General features: G+C 42.7%; 1 protein-coding gene across 4 annotated transcripts in view; it reads left to right on the top strand.

Annotated features, from left to right (window-relative positions):
* The window catches only part of GRM8 (glutamate metabotropic receptor 8), an 893,584-nt gene that overhangs the window by 3,321 nt on the left and 870,852 nt on the right, over window positions 1-19,411 (top strand). For all 4 annotated transcript variants that reach the window (XM_042248768.2, XM_042248770.2, XM_042248771.2 and 1 more), the window contains exon 2: window positions 7,659-8,483. In XM_042248768.2, the coding sequence (XP_042104702.1) occupies window positions 7,974-8,483 (510 nt within the window). In that variant the 5' untranslated portion in view covers window positions 7,659-7,973. The remainder of the gene's footprint in view (window positions 1-7,658; window positions 8,484-19,411) is intronic.

Raw genomic sequence — 19,411 nt, 5'->3', positions numbered from 1 at the left:
CCCCATGATATTCTGGGAGAAATGGATGTCAATGGAGAATCAGCTGAATTATAATGTTTCCATCCCAAGGAGGGCAGGGTTCTGTCTGCTAAATTTAGGTTTGGATTTAGATTTAGAAATTTAGATTTTCCCGTTCTCTCCTTCTTCTCTCTCTCCCTCCTTCCCTCCCTTTCTTTTCTTTCTTTCCTCCTCCCTCCCTTTCTCCCTTCCTTTCCTGCTTCCCCCTCTCCCTTCTTCCTCCTTTCTTTCTTAGCTCAGAGAGTTCTTTGCTTTGATTTTCATTTCTACTTAGTACTTGAATTTAAGTTGTGATAACTCACTCCCTGATGGAGGACCTTGAGCACGGTGCCTTCTTCTCCCAGGACCTGCCTTCCCAGTGGTGGGCGTTGCTGTGGGAGGGATCTGAGAGGCTCCAGACTCAGGGTCACTCCCCACTTTGGCTTGTTACAGTGTCAGTCCTAATCACTATTAGAGACATTTCTTTGGTAAAGAAATTGTGGATCTCCTGGAAACAGTCTTATAAAATGCAGATGTTCCAGTTGGGGGATGACAAGTAATGCACCTGCAGGTTTTGATCCCTGTTGATGAATTTGCTCCCTGCCTGGGGAGGGCCAAAGTAACAGGAGAACCAAGTCTTAAGATTTTGACCTGCAGAACATACACATCAGCCCTGACGGAGGGGAGATCCAGGTCTGGGGGAGGAGGGAGCAGGTGTGCGCAAGTGTGAAGATGTAGGAGAGGCTAAAGAGGAGTACGTGCAAATTACTGCGCACATACTTTTCCAGGCAAAGGTATATCTGCAGACAGAAGTCTTCTGGCTGTTTATTGGCCAACTTTTCCAGTGGTAAAAGCCTTAGTGGTAGAAGCTCTGCATCATATCCTGCATACAACTTAGGAAGGCTTCCTCTTGTCCTCTTCTCCCTACAGAAGAATATCTTGTCACCACTTTCTCCAGAATAACCCTCTTGGATGCTTCAAGTGTCCATGAACTTCGGCTCTCCAGCCAGATGTTGATCTCCATTGACTTTCCTCTTATGTCCTTCCTTCCAGTTTTCTTTTGATTCATTGGACACATGACTTGTTAAGGTCTGACCAGCCCTGTGTATGATGGAAAAGTGTTTTTTCTTCAGGGCTTCCAAGTCTTCTAAGCACAATACATCAGTAAACTATTTCAATTGTAGGACTGATTGTTAAAGAATAGGGTCCCTGTGCATTCTTATAGCACTTGGCAGTTTATGAAGTACTTTGATATACATTGTATCATTTGATTTCAAAACCCTGGGAGGTGGCCAGAAGTCATCCCTCAGTTTAGAAACAAACTGGTCCCAGGTTAGTGACTTACCCTGTGCTGTGGAGTGAGTGCTGGGGGGCACTTCTCAGACCCTAGGATGGCAGCACACTCACAGTTCAAACCTTCAAATCAAGGTCAGCTGGCCATCCATCACGGTCTGCTGCACCCAAGAGTGTGAGGTAAGGGAAAGAAGGTAGAATCAGTCCATGTGAATTTGTGCCCAAGATTTTAGACATAGTCATATAATCCTTCTGCTTTTAGATTGCTTATATCCCCAGTGGAGGCTGTGATACAACCTCACTGGGTGTATCGTGCAGTGGAAATGAGATAACATATGTGAGGCTCCAGGCATGTTGTGTTTGTTGTTTAGTTGGTCAGTTGTGTCTGACTCTTTGCGACCTGATGGACTGTAGCCTACCAGGCTCCTCTGTCCATGGGATTTCCCAGGCAAGAGTACTGGAGTGGGTTGCAGGCACATTGTAGCACTCAATAAATGTTGGTTCCACCCCTTCCCCTCTCCTTATATGATACATATTATAAAAGTGGCTTCTCATTACTTTATTTTTTTTTTTTCCATTTTCACATATTTTAATATTCATTCTTTTTTTTTTTTAATATTCATTCTTTTTTTTTTCTCATTACTTTAAATGTGGTCTTTTTATGCAATGGCTGTGTTATTAAAAATTAAAAAATGGCACAAATTGAATTCTACTAAATCAGATTGCATTTTAAATGCATGGGGGGATTTAGCTATTTAAAGGAAACCCGTGGTGAATTCTTTTGTAATGCAAATAATCACCTTTTAATTTATCTGTTTAGTAAGTTGAGCTTCTCCTGTATCAGATTTTCTTAATGTGGGACCTGCTCCTAGAGAAGAGCTTTCACAATCCTTTCTTACTGATGGGAAAAAGCCACTCAGCTTGCAAACAAAATCAGTTATTGTGTTCTGTTGGCAAAGTCTTGCTCTGGTGTTTTGAGCATAATCTTATATTCCTTTATTATTAAATAATAGAACCTCAGAATGGGAAGCTGGAAGACACCTTAGAGATTATATGGTCCGTCGCACTCATCTCACAGATGAGGAAATGGAAGCAAACAGAGGCGAAGTGACATGTTGAGTGTCACCAGCCAGGGACTGTCAGTTCAGTTCAGTTCAGTTCAGTTGCTCAGTCGTGTCAGACTCTTTGCGACCCCATGAATCGCAGCATGCCAGGCCTCCCTGTCCATCACCAACTCCCGGAGTTCACTCAGACTCGCGTCCATCAAGTCAGTGATGCTATCCAGCCATCTCATCCTCTGTCGTCCCCTTCTCCTCCTGCCCCCAATCCCTCCCAGCATCAAAGTCTTTTCCAATGAGTCAACTCTTTGCATGAGGTGGCCAAAGTACTGGAGTTTCAGCTTTAGCATCATTCCTTCCAAAAAAAATCCCAGGGCTGATCTCCTTCAGAATGGACTCGTTGGATCTCCTTGCAGTCCAAGGGACTCTCAAGAGTCTTCTCCAACACCACAGTTCAAAAGCATCAATTCTTCGGCGCTCAGCCTTCTTCGCAGTCCACCTCTCACATCCATACATGACCACAGGAAAAACCATAGCCTTGACTAGACGGACCTTAGTCGGTAAAGTAATGTCTCTGCTTTTGAATATACTATCTTGGTTGCTCATAACTTTTCTTCCAAGGAGTAAGCGTCTTTTAATTTCATGGCTGCAATCACCATCTGCAGTGATTTTGGAGCCCCCCAAAATAAAGTCTGACACTGTTTCTCAAGGATCCAAATCTGGGACTCTTTTACCAGGGAGTCTGGTAGGAGAGTCTAGCCTGTCTAGCCCATCCTCACTGCCTCAACCAGAATTCCAGGGCTGTGCACACCTATGATGGCAGAGGAGGTGACAAACAAATCTGATGCATTTTCTATAGCAGCCGAAAAAGGGCTGCAAGTGTGGGGAGAAACTGCCAAATTTGCAATTTTGTGAATTGATGACAATATTTGGTTTAACCTTTTTGTTAAAGAGCTGAATAGATTCCAGCAGAGGGAGGCTGTTTGGCCTTTTTATGAGAAAATGATTACAATCCTTGGCTATTTCTGTTCCTGTAAGGATTTTACCCTGTCGTGTCTCAAAAGCACTAGCCAAGTGCTGGAGGAAGACCTGGTGACAGCCCCTGATAGATCCATGCCCCGCCCCCCACACCCCCACTCCTCACCAACCCCCCACCACAGGGTTTGGTGGTTTTGTTCTCACTGTCATCAGGCTGCCTGGGAAACCTGATTTGAAGCTGAGGCGTTTGGACAAACTGCATTTGATATTCTCAGTCCTTTGAAAGATTCAGAAATCACCCTGCCCTGGAAATGCCCCCAGGTAACCCCTCCTAATGAGTGCGTTGTTTTTCTTAAAGAGCTGGTCAACAAAGCTGTGCCTGTTTCTGAAAGACTTCAGTGGAGGGGCAGGGCCTACTCCTTGTGTTGTCCCAGTCAGTCTCTGCAGCTCTGGGGGGTTTCCTCAAAGGGCAGGACCCCCCCCCCCCCCCCCCCGAGGACTTTGCCTGTGGTGCCATTCAGGGCTTTGGGCCTTCTTCAACCTCTTTGAGCCTTTTTTTCCCTCTCATTTAGGTATGAGCTTGGTGTATGAAAATTCAACGGATACTCTGTTAGGTGAGTCTTTGATACAGAGAAGGTAGGGCTTCCTGGGTTGTGCTAGTGGTAATGAACCCACCTGCCAGTGCAGGAGACATAAGAGACATGGCTTCAATCCCTGGGCTTGGAACATCCCATGGAGGAAAAAATGGCAGCCCACCCCAGTATTCTTTGCAGAATCCCATGGACAGAAGAGCCTGGCAGGCTACAGTCTACAGGGTTGCAAAGAGTTGGACATGACTGAAGTGATTTTGTAAGCATGCACAGAGAAGGTACCTAGAAAATAAAAAGAAGCAGAATTCAGGGTCTTGGCCCTGGAGGAGCTGTCCATACTTTCAGGAAACAGCTGGAACCAGATTCAGATCCCAGCCAGGGGGCTTGCTCCCCAGCAGACTTGGGCCAGTGCGTTGGCTAATGGAAGTGCTAATGCTCTGCAGGGTACCCTTATACCATGTATGTAGGACTGGCTGGGAGGTAATGAACAGGGCTGCATGGGCATTTAATGGTTAAGCCTCCTGAAAGGCCCTTCTGAGGGCTCAGAAGTAGTGGAAGGTGTCTGCTCCTCTCAGAGGATGTTTTCAGGAGTGTGGACCTCACACCTCTTTGAAGAAGTCCATCAGCTCAGGCGGGTTTGTATTGAGACCCAGAGGAAGGTCAGTTTCAGAGAAAAACTGATTTTAAATCAATCCCAGAACCTGAAGTAGAGCTATTTGGCTCGGTAGCACAAAAAGGTCATTATTTCGTTAAAATTCATCGACTCTGACTAGGATGAGTTTAGATGAAAGCTCCCAAGAATTGCCCAAGAGCAAGATTAGGTAATGCAAGATTATACGATGCCACCAGATTTATGTCGTTTTCCACAAACTTTCAAATATATTTTCCCTTAGAATTTAAAAGGAAAACTAAGCCTTCTAGCCATCAGGAGTCTGATTCTTATGACAATGTATCAGATTTTGAAATAACTGCTGTATTTCAATATTTTATGAGTAGCTCTGATTTTACTTTTAAAGTGACGGAAATTTTCAGTTACAGCCTCACCAACTGGGCATATATGGAATCAGTTGCTCTGCTTCAGTGGAAAATGAACCACAGACTAAATTAGCAATGATAGGTCCTGTTTACTGAGCACTTACCCTGTGCCAGGACATAACCTGTGCCATGCGGTGGGTTCTGACACCCCTTTACAGACCAGAAACTGAGCTTCAGAGAGGTTATGTGCCATTAATTCTATGTTGCAAAGGAGGAAACTTAAGCAAAAATACCAGTAAACAGCCCAATAAATAAAAACCAAAATGGAACCTCTCGTTTTCCATTTAAGAGCATTCATCCAGTAAACAAGGGCTTCCCTGGTGGCTAAGCCTGCAATGTGGGAGACCTGGGTTCAATCCCTGGGTCGGGAAGATCCCCTGGAGGAAGGAATGGCTACCCAACCCAGTATTCTTGCCTGGAGAATTCCATGGACAGAGGAGCCTGGCTCGCAACAGTCCATGGGGTTGAAAAGAGTTGGACATGCCTGAAGGACTTATCACATCCACTAAACAAAACGAGCTCTTTTTTCTCTGTTACTCGCTCCCCAACTTTTCCTTAACTTACAGCTCTAAACAGACCTATGGGATGCGTACCTTTAAAAGAAACTCAATTTTACTATTTCCAGGGCTGTACAGCAAGGGGAACTAGGTTAGTGCTATGTGAGTGGCAGAGGTAAGGATGAGTTGTAATTAACAGATGAACTGTGTTTATGGTCATCTATAATTGAAAACCATTTATTCTCTGAAGTGTTTTAAGTACTTGGGAGGTGGCTCAGAGTAACGAAGAAAGGCTGGTCTTTGAAGAACAGCACATTCCCTTTTCCCCTTCATCATCTCTTCTTTGAGTATCCATTCATTCTGTGCTCTGCCAGAAAGGATACACTCAGGGTCAGCCCAGCCCTGTGGACTTGGTCTCAAGCCCTGAGTTAGTGGTCAGAGTTAAGGTTTTATTGTCTTCTAACTGGTCTTCCTTGTAAAACTGTAAAACACAATACTCTTAATGGGTGGTTGGTGTAATTTATGGTCCATCTCTTCAGTGGCTTCATCCAGAAAGTCAACTTGACTTTCTAAGTGTTTTCCTCTTGTGGAATGCCTTGAGGTCAGCCTGTTGCCAAATCAGATTTTCTGTGGGAGAAGCAGCTGCTAGGAAAATTACATGTGATAGAGCATCTGACAAGTGGTGAGTAAAAACAGAAAAGGTCTGAGTATTTTGGGGCAGAATTGGGAAAATCCAGGGCTTGGCAAGTGTCAAGAGTCCGGAAATGCTTATCATGGGCAGACAAGAACTGTCTCAACAGACTGGGTCGTTGGCTGTATTTCTGAATGTATTCCAGGTGTGCACTCTGAAATCCCAGGCAGTGGGCTCTGATGAGTCCTCTCTCTTCATCTGAGATTGAAAAAAATGCAGCTTTCTCTGAAGGGTTTTGGACATATGTTCAGTTGTTCTCTAGGGAGGCACCATCCTCTCCTTTGGGATAGTGAGGACAGGATGAAAACTTTATGAACTGGAAATTGAACAAGTGAATGGAAAATACAACCAGATGTTGGTTGACTAGGGTAGAGGAGAATTATCCACATTTCAGGTTCCAAACTTGTTTGTATAAATAGGTTAGAAATGAACATTAGATTACCCATTCTAGCAAAATACATTGGTGTGTTTACTCTGTTAATTGCATGTACATTTCAAATATAAAATTCCCTTCCATGAAGTCAGTTCCCATTTTCAGTTAAACCTCCACTAAAGTCCTTTGAAAAAGTCTCATGGAATATTCAAGAGTTAAGGTCTTAGAATAAACTTCTACAGATTTGCTTGTAGTTGTTTTCACTCTTGGTTATTTCTCGTCTTGATGAAATGACTCTTTTTCCCACTGAGTCAGACAAAATTGAGAAACTCTAGTTCATCTCCAGCTCTGATTTGGTCATAGTGATTCTAGGATCAAGGAGTGTTTACTTCAGAACTGCAAGCATACCCATTGCTTCCATTCTGACAAATTAATAGGAAACAGACAAAGGTGATAGGAATATTTTCTCACACATAACCCACCCTATATGTTTAATTTTCATGTCATTTTTTATTACCAGAGAACAATAAGATAATTTACATGAAATCACTGACAGTCTATGTTTAATCTTTTCATAAGCTCTAAAACTTACATATTTTGGGATCCTTGGGTGGATTTTCTCTCTCTCTCTCTCTCTTTTTTGTGATTGAATAATCACTTTTTCCCTCGGGAAATCTGAGGCACCAAAAAATGTCATTAACAGATGACTGGCTTGTTGAATACATCACAGAAAATAGCCTTTCATTCTGATTTTGTGGACAAAATTTAAATGCTAAATTCAGACAGCTGTAAAAAGTAAAAACAGATTTGAAAAGAAATAATACCATCAATCACAGGCTTTTTACCTTCATGGAAATTGGATTTGTTGAAATAAAATGGTAAATAAAAGCACTTTCTGATTTGGAAGAGTCAACCTAGTTCCTGATAACTTTTCTGTTTCTCTTGCTCCAAAAGTGTCATCCATCTCTCTGTTTAGATGCAGTGCAGCCAGGTGTTCAGAATCATAAGGGGACAGAAAGAATTAGTTTCTTACTGAATAGTGAAAATGAAACAACAGAAAAAGAGGTCAGTGCAAACAGGGCTTAAGAAGTGAAAAATGTAGGCCCATTGAATGTAACCCTTACTTTTCTTCCTTCTGCCCTCCAGGAATAATTCTGCTACAGGGCTGACTTCAAGGATATGAATTGGTGACCTCATCCCAACCTCAGAACCTCAGCTGTTCCTCTGATTTTTGCATCATTCCAGGCAAGTTGACTTTATGTGGAAATAAAATAGAACCTGATGGGATCTGATGGAAATTCACTGTGACATTCAAATCAAGAACACTTGCTAAAACCCACAGAGCCTTTTCCCCATGGGCCCTGATGGTAGCCTCCAGAAGGTGCAGCCTCAGGTGGTCCCCCTTCTTCTGTGGCAAGAATAAACTTTGGGTATTGGATTGCAACACCGCCCGTGGAGAAAATGGTATGCGAGGGAAAGCGATCAGCCTCTTGTCCTTGTTTCTTTCTCCTGACGGCCAAGTTCTACTGGATCCTCACGATGATGCAAAGAACTCACAGCCAAGAGTATGCCCATTCCATTCGAGTGGATGGGGACATCATTTTGGGAGGTCTCTTTCCTGTCCATGCAAAGGGAGAGAGAGGGGTGCCATGTGGGGAGCTGAAGAAAGAGAAGGGGATCCACAGATTGGAGGCTATGCTTTATGCAATTGACCAGATTAATAAGGACCCTGATCTCCTCTCCAATATCACTCTGGGTGTACGGATCCTTGACACCTGCTCCAGGGACACCTATGCTTTGGAGCAGTCCCTAACGTTTGTGCAGGCTTTGATAGAAAAGGATGCTTCGGATGTGAAATGTGCTAATGGAGATCCGCCCATCTTCACCAAGCCTGACAAGATTTCTGGTGTTATCGGTGCTGCCGCGAGCTCCGTGTCCATCATGGTGGCTAACATTTTAAGACTTTTTAAGGTAGGTAAAGGTACTAGACAGTTCTGACCATTGTGAAAAGACAATAAGTTGTCCTGGTTCCAGCTGCAGGTTTAAGAAGAAAGTGAACCCAGTAAAGGTACTCATAGACTCTTTCAGGGCCACAGTTTCTCCAAAGAGAGGAGTTTGTGTCTAGGTTTCTACAAGTGTTGATTTAGTTCCACGTTTTTAAAGCAATTAATTGGATTACTTGTGATTTTTTTTTCTGAACAAACAGATGATAATTCCCATGACATGTTGAGTCCTCAGCATCTTGTGATATTCTCTTTTAATTTTCATTTTTTTAACACTAAAAGCATTTTGTATTGGGGTATAGTCTGTTAACAATATTGTGGTAGTTTCAGGTGGACATTGAAGGGACTCAGCCATACATATACAAGTATCCATTCTCCCCTAGGCCCCTCTCCCATCCAGGCTGGCACATAACACTGAGCAGTGTTCCATGTACTATACAATAAGTTTTTGTTGGTTATCCATTTACATATAGCAATGTGTACATAACTGGGCTGATTTTAAAGCAAAGCAGGTAGTTTTTGAGAGTCTAATGAATTTTTAGCTCATTTATCAGATCAAACGTTTCTATGGTATTTGAGGTATATAATTTACTTGGTGAAACTTCCTTAATGTGGGATGCTCTGTTATGACAAAAGTTCCTGTGTGAGGAAATTGTATTTATCACTAATATGTAGATGGGAGTGACACTCTGGACTAGAAGATGGCCCTGAAGTTGTCAGGTTTATTCTAGCTACAATGGAGCAGCGTCTCATTAATTCAGACTGCCTGATGCAGACTTAGAATAATTATATATAATTCTTATTGTAGTAAAAGCTCAGATTTAGCAGGATAACATGAAACTTTTTGGTTTAGGATGATCTATTACCTACAGATTGCATTTACATATCAGATAAAATTGGCAAAAGAATATAAATATGAAACAATAGTTTGAAGGCATAAAGTCCCATACAGTTATTGTAACTTATTTTTCATTAACATTCTCATTTTATTTATTAATATTTGTTATGTAGTCTTTGGTAATAGGCAACATTTTAAAAACTGAAAATATTTTTCACTCTGGTTTTTTTACTTAGTGGGACATGAATTTTCCAGCTTATTCTGAATTAATGAGTCTTCATTTAATATTATGAGAAACTGTTTCTGTGTGTATTAGATTTAAAAATATTAAAAGAATATGGAGAGGTTGGATAGATGACAGATATAATGACGAAAATGAACAAAGTGATGGAAAACTTAAAAAAAATAGAAGTGTTCAAAGTCTTTCTGGTTTGGAAGCTGTCTTGGGGGACCATCTAGTCTGGTTCATGTCTATAACATCCCCCTGGCTTCTGTATGAATTCCCTTAGTTTAGAGGAGAGAATGGTAAGAGACAGCTTAATGACTATTTTCAGATTGATGAAATTTTCTCAAATGAGGATGCTGCTGAGCAGAATTGCTCTGTATCTAAGGGGTACTGAAGAGTCACACAAAAGCATCAGGGAATACCTGAGATGTTTGAGCCAGACGTTAGGAAAAGCCTCCTTGGCAAGAAGGATGCCAAATTGAAATAGGTGGCCAAAGGTGCTCTAGTTCTCCATCTCTGGAAACTTTCAAAGGAAACTGGATAAAGTTGTTAGCAGTTTCTTTTGGGCCAACTGACCCCCTACCTGGAGGCAAGGTAACCCCTTACCTGTGTTACTCTGTTGGATTATTTAATGAGAAAATGAAGATGAAGGATTCCATCAGGACCTGACTGTCCTTTGTTAGGGCTGCCAAAGGAAACCTCAGGCCACCTGAAGGGTAGGTTTTGTTTTAATGCATTCTATACCTGGCTTCTCTCTGCTTTGTTCTTCTCTCACTGACAGGCCAATTCTCCCCTCACCCTCTTGGGTGACTCTGAGGGACCTTATTTGACCAGGTGGGAGAACTACCATTGACTCTGGGCAAAGTCCATTGCTGTAGGCCAATTCTGGAAACCAACCGTCAGCAGATGAAGGGGCTGCCATTCCTGCCTTTTAGCCAGGAGGAGATCTTGGTTATGCTAGGGGTCATAACTAAGACCAGTATGCTGGTCCAGAGTGAGCATTTAATATCTGGAAGCAGATATATTTTTTAACCAAATAACTGGGGCTTGAAAGATTTGTCTTTTATAAGCAAGTGAGAAGATGTACGTGATCAGCCTGTCTTCTAGCTGAACCTGGAACCATGTGACTGAATTGATAATTGCAGTTTCATTGTTGTGCCATTTTCATTTATTTTGATGATTTATATGAGACCTCCAGCCAGTGCTCCACACTGATACTAATTATGAAATGATGATGGTCACTTTTGGAATAGAAAATGTTTCACTTTATGTGTGAAAATATATTCTGTTTAAACATGTATGCTAGGACTGACATGAAATATTAGAATAGTTGTCAAAGGAATAATTGGCAAATTAATGCATTGGGGATGGGCTTACACTTCCTTTTGAAAAATTAATACTTTGATTAACCAAATGCTGTGACTGTGAATAAAATTAAACATTTTGGACAATTTTATGGAGCTTGGTACCCTCCAGGACAGCATATGACCCATAGTATCTAAAAAAACTCCTGGATATCAATATAGTGCCACTTATTCCTGGATTAATGGAGTTTCAGAAGGTTGAGCATCTTGGTTTGGAAGCCCACAAACGATTAACCCTGACTGTGAGGGATGGAAACAAGGTCTTGATTAATGAATTTATCACTGTCCTGCTCAACAATAAGCATTAGTTGGGTTTTTTTTAGAATCTGTTTAAAATTATATAGAAAATATTTGGGCTGAAATCAGAAGTAATCTCCGAATGTCTCAGTTCTCTTTTTTTTATGGATAGTCTGGGTAAAGCCATGTAGTATCTGCCTGGGCTACATTGTGAAGGAGACAAAGTCCTCCGGGCCCCAGCTTCCTCTTCCTGCAGTCTGACCCTCCCTGGCAGTCTTTCCTGGCCTCCTGTCTCTCTGTGTTCTCCTAACTGCAGCCTTGTTTCAGGAAAGGAGGTATATGCGTAGCGTGCATGCATGCCATCTGCATATAGCATGTCTGTTTAAGTCAGAGGAAGATTCTGTTTTTCGTGGGATCACGAATTGTGGTTTGATGAAATGGTGTATCTTTGTAAAGGGAATTCAGACATGGAGGGAGGTTCATTTAGCCCCCCAGAGATGGCACTTCTTGGGGTGGAGAACAGTGGGCGGGAGACTCAAGAGACATGAGTTCCATCCCTGGGTGGGGAAGATCTCCTGGAGAAGGAAATGGCTACCCACTCCAGGATTCTTGCCTGGGAAATCCCATGGACAGAAGAGCCTGGCATGCTGCAGTCTGTGTGGTCACAGAAAGTGGGACATGATTGAGCACACCAGTAGCCCACTGCCATGCGCCTGTGCATCTCCTCTGCCCTGGAATACAGCTGGTCCTGCTCCTTTCAAAAGTGAAGGAATGTTGCCCTTTGTTTCTCTTCCTGTCAAAGCTCAGGGGCAAATGAAAAAATCAGTTCTTTAACTTAAGAGGTGAATTGGACAGGGAGTGGAGCCAGACTCTACTGGTGAGGGGGACGGGCAGAAGCTGCACTGTGGCCCCACCCCTGGGGCACAGAATGCCACACTAAACCAGCGATTGTCTACCTGGGTCAAGGGGCATGCACTCTGTCCTCCTGCCCGGGGGATGGGGTATCAGCAGTCAGAACTACCTCAGAGGCTTTTCCTGTGACAGGACCCAGTGAGTGCGAACCTGCCAACTCCCGCCTGAGAACCATTTTTACTGATTGTACTGTCTCCTGTTTCTCAGGAGCACTGGGAGTGAAAACAAGTTTGAGAGTCACAGACAAAACATTAATGATCTGAACTTTTTAGAAGCACTACACACAGCCTTAGCGCACACACGCATGTCATAATTGGGTTAATAGAGGAGCAGAGCAATCACCTCAGTGACTGTTTTATGTTTAACCAAGTGCTGGGAGAAGGCAATGGCACCCTACTCCAGTACTCTTGCCTGGAAAATCCCATGGACGGAGGAGCCTGGTGGACTGCAGTCCGTGGGGTCGCTGAGAGTTGGACATGACTCACTGACTTCACTTTTCACTTTCATGCATTGGAGAAGGAAATGGCAACCCACTCCAGTGTTCTTGCCTGAAGAATCCCTGGGACGGGGGAGCCTGGTGGGCTGTCATCTATGGGGTCGCACAGAGTCGGACATGACTGAAGTGACTTAGCGGCAGCAAGTGCTGGGAAAGATTGAGGGCAGGCGAAGAAGAGGACTACAGAGAATGAGATGGTTGGATGGCGACACTGACTCAAAGTGTTGCAGAAACCAGTAACTGAGAAACCAAGCACCATACTCAGAGAGTTGGAGAACTCTGGTTTATTAGCTCAGCGGGCCCAGAGGAGTTAACACTCTAAGCTCTGAGCCCTGAACAAAGGGGTTACAGAGTTTTTATACCTGGACAGGCATGATTAAGCGGGTTTGCGGGTTTGCAGAGGCTGGGCGATTGCAAACAGCAGGACGAGGGTGAGTGAGATAAGCTCCAGTTCTTAGTATTGTGAGTTCCCATTTTCTGAGACCTACGTGATCCAGACTTTGCAAGGAGCAAGCTGAGTTACAGAGGCAGAAGAAGCAGGAGGTTATATAAAATTTTAACTTTTCCTCTTCAAATGGGCATGAACTTGGGCAGACTCCAGGAGACAGTAGAGGACAGGGAAGCCTGGCATGCTGCAGTCCATGAGGCTGCAAAGAGTTGGACAGAACTGAGCAGCTGAACAAAAACAACAGCAATGTTAATATTTGTAGATAATAGTAGGATCGATTAGGATAACTGCAGAGTGGCAAACTCAGAAGACTCGGAACTGCTCCAACCTGCATGAAGGCAGAAATGCCATTTCTGTGGCTCCTGCGTTGCAGAGAGACCAAAGAAAAGAGGGGTCCAACTCTCAGAGAGAGATTGTGTAGTTTGAAAAGAGTTACAAAGAATGAGAGGGTCTTTTGGGTATTTTGGCCAGGAAGCCCATCATTTAAATTTGTTTTATAAAGCAGTTTCGAGGAATTTGCATATGTTTTATAAAGAGCTGGGATTTTTTTTCCTTTTCTAGAAATTTCCACCCCTCTCCTTTAAATTAGAGCAAATCTGCTCCTCAAAACACTAATCATGTCTTAGTTTGGGCAAAGATTGAACATTCTAAGTTAAAAATAGCACATTGGCGCTTGGAGGTAATGCATGCTAATGTCCACATAGATGCACTGAGGTTAAGAAAGGACAGTGTCAGATGGGATTCTCCTTCTCCTGCTTTTCTGGTCAACTTTACCTAGAGTTAATTTTCGACTATTGAAGGATGGGGGGTTAGTCTATAGTGTATGGTTTGCAAAATAATCAAATGGGACTTTTGAATAGAAATCCACTTGTGGGCTAGATAATTTCTCCCCGTGTGGAAGTGTCCTGGCTCTAAATGGCTAAAACTGACCTTTGTGTTAAGTCAGTGAAGTACAGTGACGCATCCCATTACCCTAGATGTGCTCGACAACCCTTCTATGTTTACAAAGATGTATTTTCTTCCAAGAGACTCCACTAATTGCAGCAACCACTCCCATCAAGCCAAGCATTTTGCAAGTTATTTATTGCTTACAATGAGCTTTCTTAACTCTAAACTCTGAACAGGTAAATCTGCCTATCCAGGCTTATCTAGTTAGATGGACAGAAAAATGAGCCCAATCAATAAACTCAGCAGGAGGTAACATTTTATGTTAAATCTTATTTGATGGCAAATAGATAATGGAAAATTGAAAGATAGACTCCTCAGTCAATCCTTTGCTTCTGTGGCAAGCTCTAATTTAGTTTTGTAAAGAGCCTGTTCACTTCAGATGAGAGATGACGGGTGTTCTCTCTCAGTGGCTCTAAGTGGGTGTGTTGGGGGGGGGAAATGGGCACTGCCTGTTGTCGCTGACACAACTCGCAGCAATAGGGATACATAAATGTCCAGATGTGGTCATGCCAGGCTTCCTAAAGCTCTCATAGCTGTCATTACTTCCATGATGAAGTCTACTTCCACTTGGGCAAGTCTTTTCTTACTTCTCTCCACTACATTAAGTTTCTCTGTCACATGTAACAAAGCTCCATGAGGGCAGGATGATATCCATGATAAGCATAGGGCATATATATCTTATTTGTGGTTGTATTTCCCATACCTAGTATGGACCTATCTGGAAACCCAATAAATGTTTGCTGAATGAATGAATGAACCATATCTCTCCACCCACTTCCACCTCCCTCACCCCAATTTCAGATATTGGAAATAATAGGTGTTGGGTACATAGAACAGATAAGGGATTTTTACTTTTGTACTGTTTGAGAAAAAGGAACAAAAGGAGAGAAAGGAGGAGAAAGAAGGAGAGAAGGTATATTTAGGGAATTCCCATATTTTCATGTGCTGCCTCATTTTCCTACCAATGCATGTTTTCTCCAACAGATTTTTAAAATTAAAAATTAAGTAAAAGACATGAGCACATTCTCATTTTGAAAAGTCCAAGCAATGAATAAGTAAATAGTGTAAAATGGAAAGAGGCTATATTCAAACACACATATCTCTCAGTAAAGTTACATACACAGAATTACCTTATGACTTTTTTTTTTTTAATGTAAGAATGTGACTGGGAGAGATTTCTATATTGGTTAGTATAGATTCATGTCAATAATTCTCAGCCCTGGCTGCATGTTACCATCACCTGGATAGTTTTTTAAAAAGCCCAAATCCTACACAAGATCAACAAAACTGGGGTGGAGCCCCGGCACTGGTATATTATATAATCACCAGGTGATTCTGTTATTTGTCCAGGACTGAGAGCTATAAAACTTTAGCTATAAAACTTTAACTTTAATTATATGAATAGAGCATCATTTATTCAATAAATCCTTTAAGGTATTTGACTTTGATTTCTTAAGGTTACTTAATCATTTGAAAAGAAAAAAAAAGTAAAAACAATGCCAGAGGCATCGTTAGATGCCTGAGCACTGTTAGCTCTCAAGTGAATTTTGATGTCATAGCGCCCCTTCTTGGACCAACAGAGGGGCTGAATTAACGAATTCCCCCAAAACAGTTTGCTGTAAGTTAGACTCACAGGACATAGGCCTGCATCACAGGCCATGGCTCTTTACGACATTGAGTAACTTGGAACCAGTGTTAGTATTGTGGTTGTGTGCTCAGACCGTTAAAGCAGCATCATGACTTGTTGGGTGGAGCAGATTTTAAACTGGTGAATTTAAATTAAATATTTCTTACTTTCCCTTTTCCTAGCCTCAAAAGGTTTAACACCCTACAGTGAATATTGAAGACATCTTAAGACCTGACAATGATTAATGCCTGTGTTTAATAAGGCAGGGACTTCCTGGCAGTTCAGTGGTTAACACTCCAGGTTTCCACTTCAGGGGGCCTGGGTTTGATCCTTGGTCAGGAAACTAAGATCCCAAGTGCCAACCATGGTGCAGCCGGAAAAAAAAAAAAAAAAAAAAAAAGATTGTTTTAACTAGTGATTGTGAGTGAGGATGGGCTCCCCAGGTGGCGCTAGTGGTAAAGAACACGCTTGCCAATGCAGGAGACATAAAGAGATGCAGGTTCGATCCCTGGGTTGGGAAGATCCCCTGGAAGAGGGCATGGCAATGCACTTGTATCCTTGCCTGGAGAAACCCTTGGACAGAGGAGCCTGGCTGGTTATGGTCCCTAGGGTTGCAAAGAGTCGGAGACGACTGAAGCAACTTACCATGCACACATGCGTGAGTGAGGAGAGGGAAGAGGAGAGGAGCAATAAAGGAGCAGGGGAAAGAAGGATTATTATAGGATTATATGAAATCATGTGTGCGAAACTTCTGAAAATTGGTTCAGGACAGGTTTCTTCCCAGACTCTTCGGAAGATAGCTAGAAAGCTATAAAACAAGCCTATAGAATTTAAAGACTCTTTCATTCAGTTAAAAGTAAATAAGGGCTTCCCTGGTGGCTCAGTGGCAAAGAATCCACCTGTCAATGCAGGAGACATGGGTTTGATCCCTGGTCGGGGAAGATCCCACATGTCACAAAGCAGCTAAGGCCCGGTGCCACAGCTCCTGAGTCTGAGCTCTAGATCCCCGCGGAGCCAACGACTACAGCCCGCACAGCTTAGAGCCTGTGCTCTGTGACAAGAGAAGCCACCGCAGTGAGAAGCCTGTATACCGCAACTAGAGAAAAAGGCTGCACAGCCAAAATTAAAAATTTACATAAATAATAATGAGGTTGTTTGGAAAGTAGTGAGTTTTTCCAAGAGAATTGTGACAGTGCTATGCATTTTTGTTGTTGTTGTTGCATAAGAAGTTGTCTGAAAAGCTTTCTAGAACAAGTCAGGGTATGTGTGGTGATGGTTTTGTTGCTAAGTCGTGTCCGACTCTTGCGACCCCATGGACTATAGCCCACCAGGCTCCTCTGTCCTTGGGATTCTCCGGGGAAGAATACTGGAATGGGTTGCCATTTCCTTTTCCAGGGGATCTTCCTGACCTAGGAATCGAACGCGGGTTTCCTGCATTGCAGGGAGATTCTTTACCAACTATGTATAAATAAATTTCTGCAAGGAAAGTCCTATGCTCTTCTGTTAACTCTTTCACCCCAAAGGTCACAGTGGTTAGTTTTTTAAAGAAATTTAGAGACTTTTTTTTTTTTTTTTTTTTAAGAGAAGTTTTAGCATACAACCAAATTGAAGGTGGCAGTTCTTTTATTTGGTTTCAGGACAGGTTTCTTCCCAGACTCTTCAGAAGCTAGCTAGAAAGCTATAAAAACAACCAAAGGTTGTACCTTCTGGGGAAACTTCACCTCTGGGGGCTGCCCCTGGCTCCTGCCCAGTAGCTCTGAAACTTTACTCTGCATCTGAATCACCCAGAGGGCTTGTGAAAGCAGCATTGCTGAGCCCCTGGCAGAGCTTCTGAGTCAGTAAGTCTGGGTTGGGGTCTGAGACCTGGTATTGCCAGTGGTTCCCAGGTGATGCTGATGCTGCCGTTTTGCTGATCAAGCTTTGAGAACCTCTGCTCCCTGCAAATCGCTTGCTGGCTGACTTAGCAAGTCAAAGTACACAAGACAAAAATGAGGTTGAACAATGTTCTGTCTGGTAGTGGCATTTTATTCTTTTGACTCATGCCTGGTTGAATTTCTGTTCCTATTGGTCATAATCACAGCAGCTGCTGTATGGATCTATTTTTAATTATGTGCCCTTTTGGAAGTTGTGTTCCTTATTAAATAATGCATGGCTCAGGAGTCCTGATCAGTGGAATGGCCTCTTGAACACGGTTCCTAAAGCAGGGTCACTTAGATGACGACATTTCCTCATTTTTACTACCTATGACAGTGAAGCAGACCGATTTAAGAAGCCTAGACTGTGAGGTACACATTAACAGGGAATTGAGAACAGTAAGAGATGAAAAGAGGCTATGGTTTGACTCAGATGCCAGCAATTTGTCTTCAGAAACCATGACGGCTACCTTCTGACTTCTATTATGCGATGAGATTGCAAATAACATTCCACAGCAGTCTTAATCAATAGAGGGTCACAAGAGGCCCTCCTTTCCCAACAGTGGGGAGAAAGGGCTTATTTACCCATTTAATTGATAGAAAGTGTTCTCTGGCAGAAGACAGAGACATCTCTTTCAGCTGTATTAAGGGACATGTCTAAGCACTCTTAATAACATAAAAATATACATGTAATCTTCCTGTTGGGCTTCCTAGGTGGCACTCGTGGTAAGGAACCTGCCTGCCAAAGCAGGAGATATGGGAGATGAGGGTTTGATCTTTGTGTTGGGAAGATCCCCTGGAGGAGGGCATGGCAACCCACTCCAGTATTCTTGTCTGGAAAATCCCATGGACAGCAGACCCTGGAAGGCTATGGTCCATGGGGTCGCAGAGAGTCAGAAACAACTGAAGTGACTTAGTACAATATTTATGTATTTTAAACATATAACGAGTACCAGGCTGGTGGGTTGGGAAGGGATCCAGGTATAACATCAACCTGGGCTTCCCCTGTGGCTCAGCTGGTAAAGAATCAACCTGCAATGCGGGAGACCTGTGTTTGATCCCTGGATTGGGAAGATCCTCTGGAGAAGGGAAAGGCTACCCACTCCAATATTCTGGCCTGGAGAATTCCATGGACATTATAGTCCATGGGGTTGCAAAGAGTTGAACACGACTGAGCGACTTTCACTTTTCACTAAGCTACCTTTGTCTGTTTTCAGAATGAAGCCAGTTTCTGCTGCTTTATTCCCTTTGGCCCAGTAAGCTGACAGGCACGTGTTTTCAATGTTGGCCATTTGTCTCCTTCCAAGACTCTCCCAGGCTCCCTCTGTGCTTGGGGAGGCTGGTTCCTCAATATAAGATAGCCCCAGGTCTACTGCTGAGGCTCAACTTTGGAGTCAGGTATCTGTTCTGTGTCCCCCACCTGCCACCCTGAGCTCCTTTGGAAAGTAGGGATGGTGACATATTCTTGCTTCAGCTCACCCTTGCTTCTTTTTACATGAATTGAGAGTGAATTCTAAGTTTCATTAGTGTTTGCACTATTTCTTACATTTTAAATTTAAGTATTAACATTGTGACAATTCTATGTATTAGAGTTCTCAAAGTGATTAATCATTTCAGCTCCGAGAATGTTTGCATTTATATTGTTTAGAGAACAAAGGACATCATTCTTATGCAGATTTGTTGCAGTGACATTTGTGTCCTATAGATATTTATCCTCAGGAGCTGTCTCTTCAAATTATAGATTATGGTAATGTACTTATCTAGTGGTGCTTGGTACTGTTTTGAGGAAAGCGGATTAATGTGAACTGTATGAAATAGGTCAGGTTTCATAGTCAGACTTCCTGGGTTCAAATTCAGATGTAACACTTTTTAGCTGTATTACCTTAA

The sequence above is a fragment of the Ovis aries genome, chromosome 4 (assembly GCF_016772045.2).
Source record: "Ovis aries strain OAR_USU_Benz2616 breed Rambouillet chromosome 4, ARS-UI_Ramb_v3.0, whole genome shotgun sequence".
Classification (NCBI taxonomy): domain Eukaryota; kingdom Metazoa; phylum Chordata; class Mammalia; order Artiodactyla; family Bovidae; genus Ovis; species Ovis aries.
This window is presented reverse-complemented; position numbering and strand designations above follow the sequence as displayed.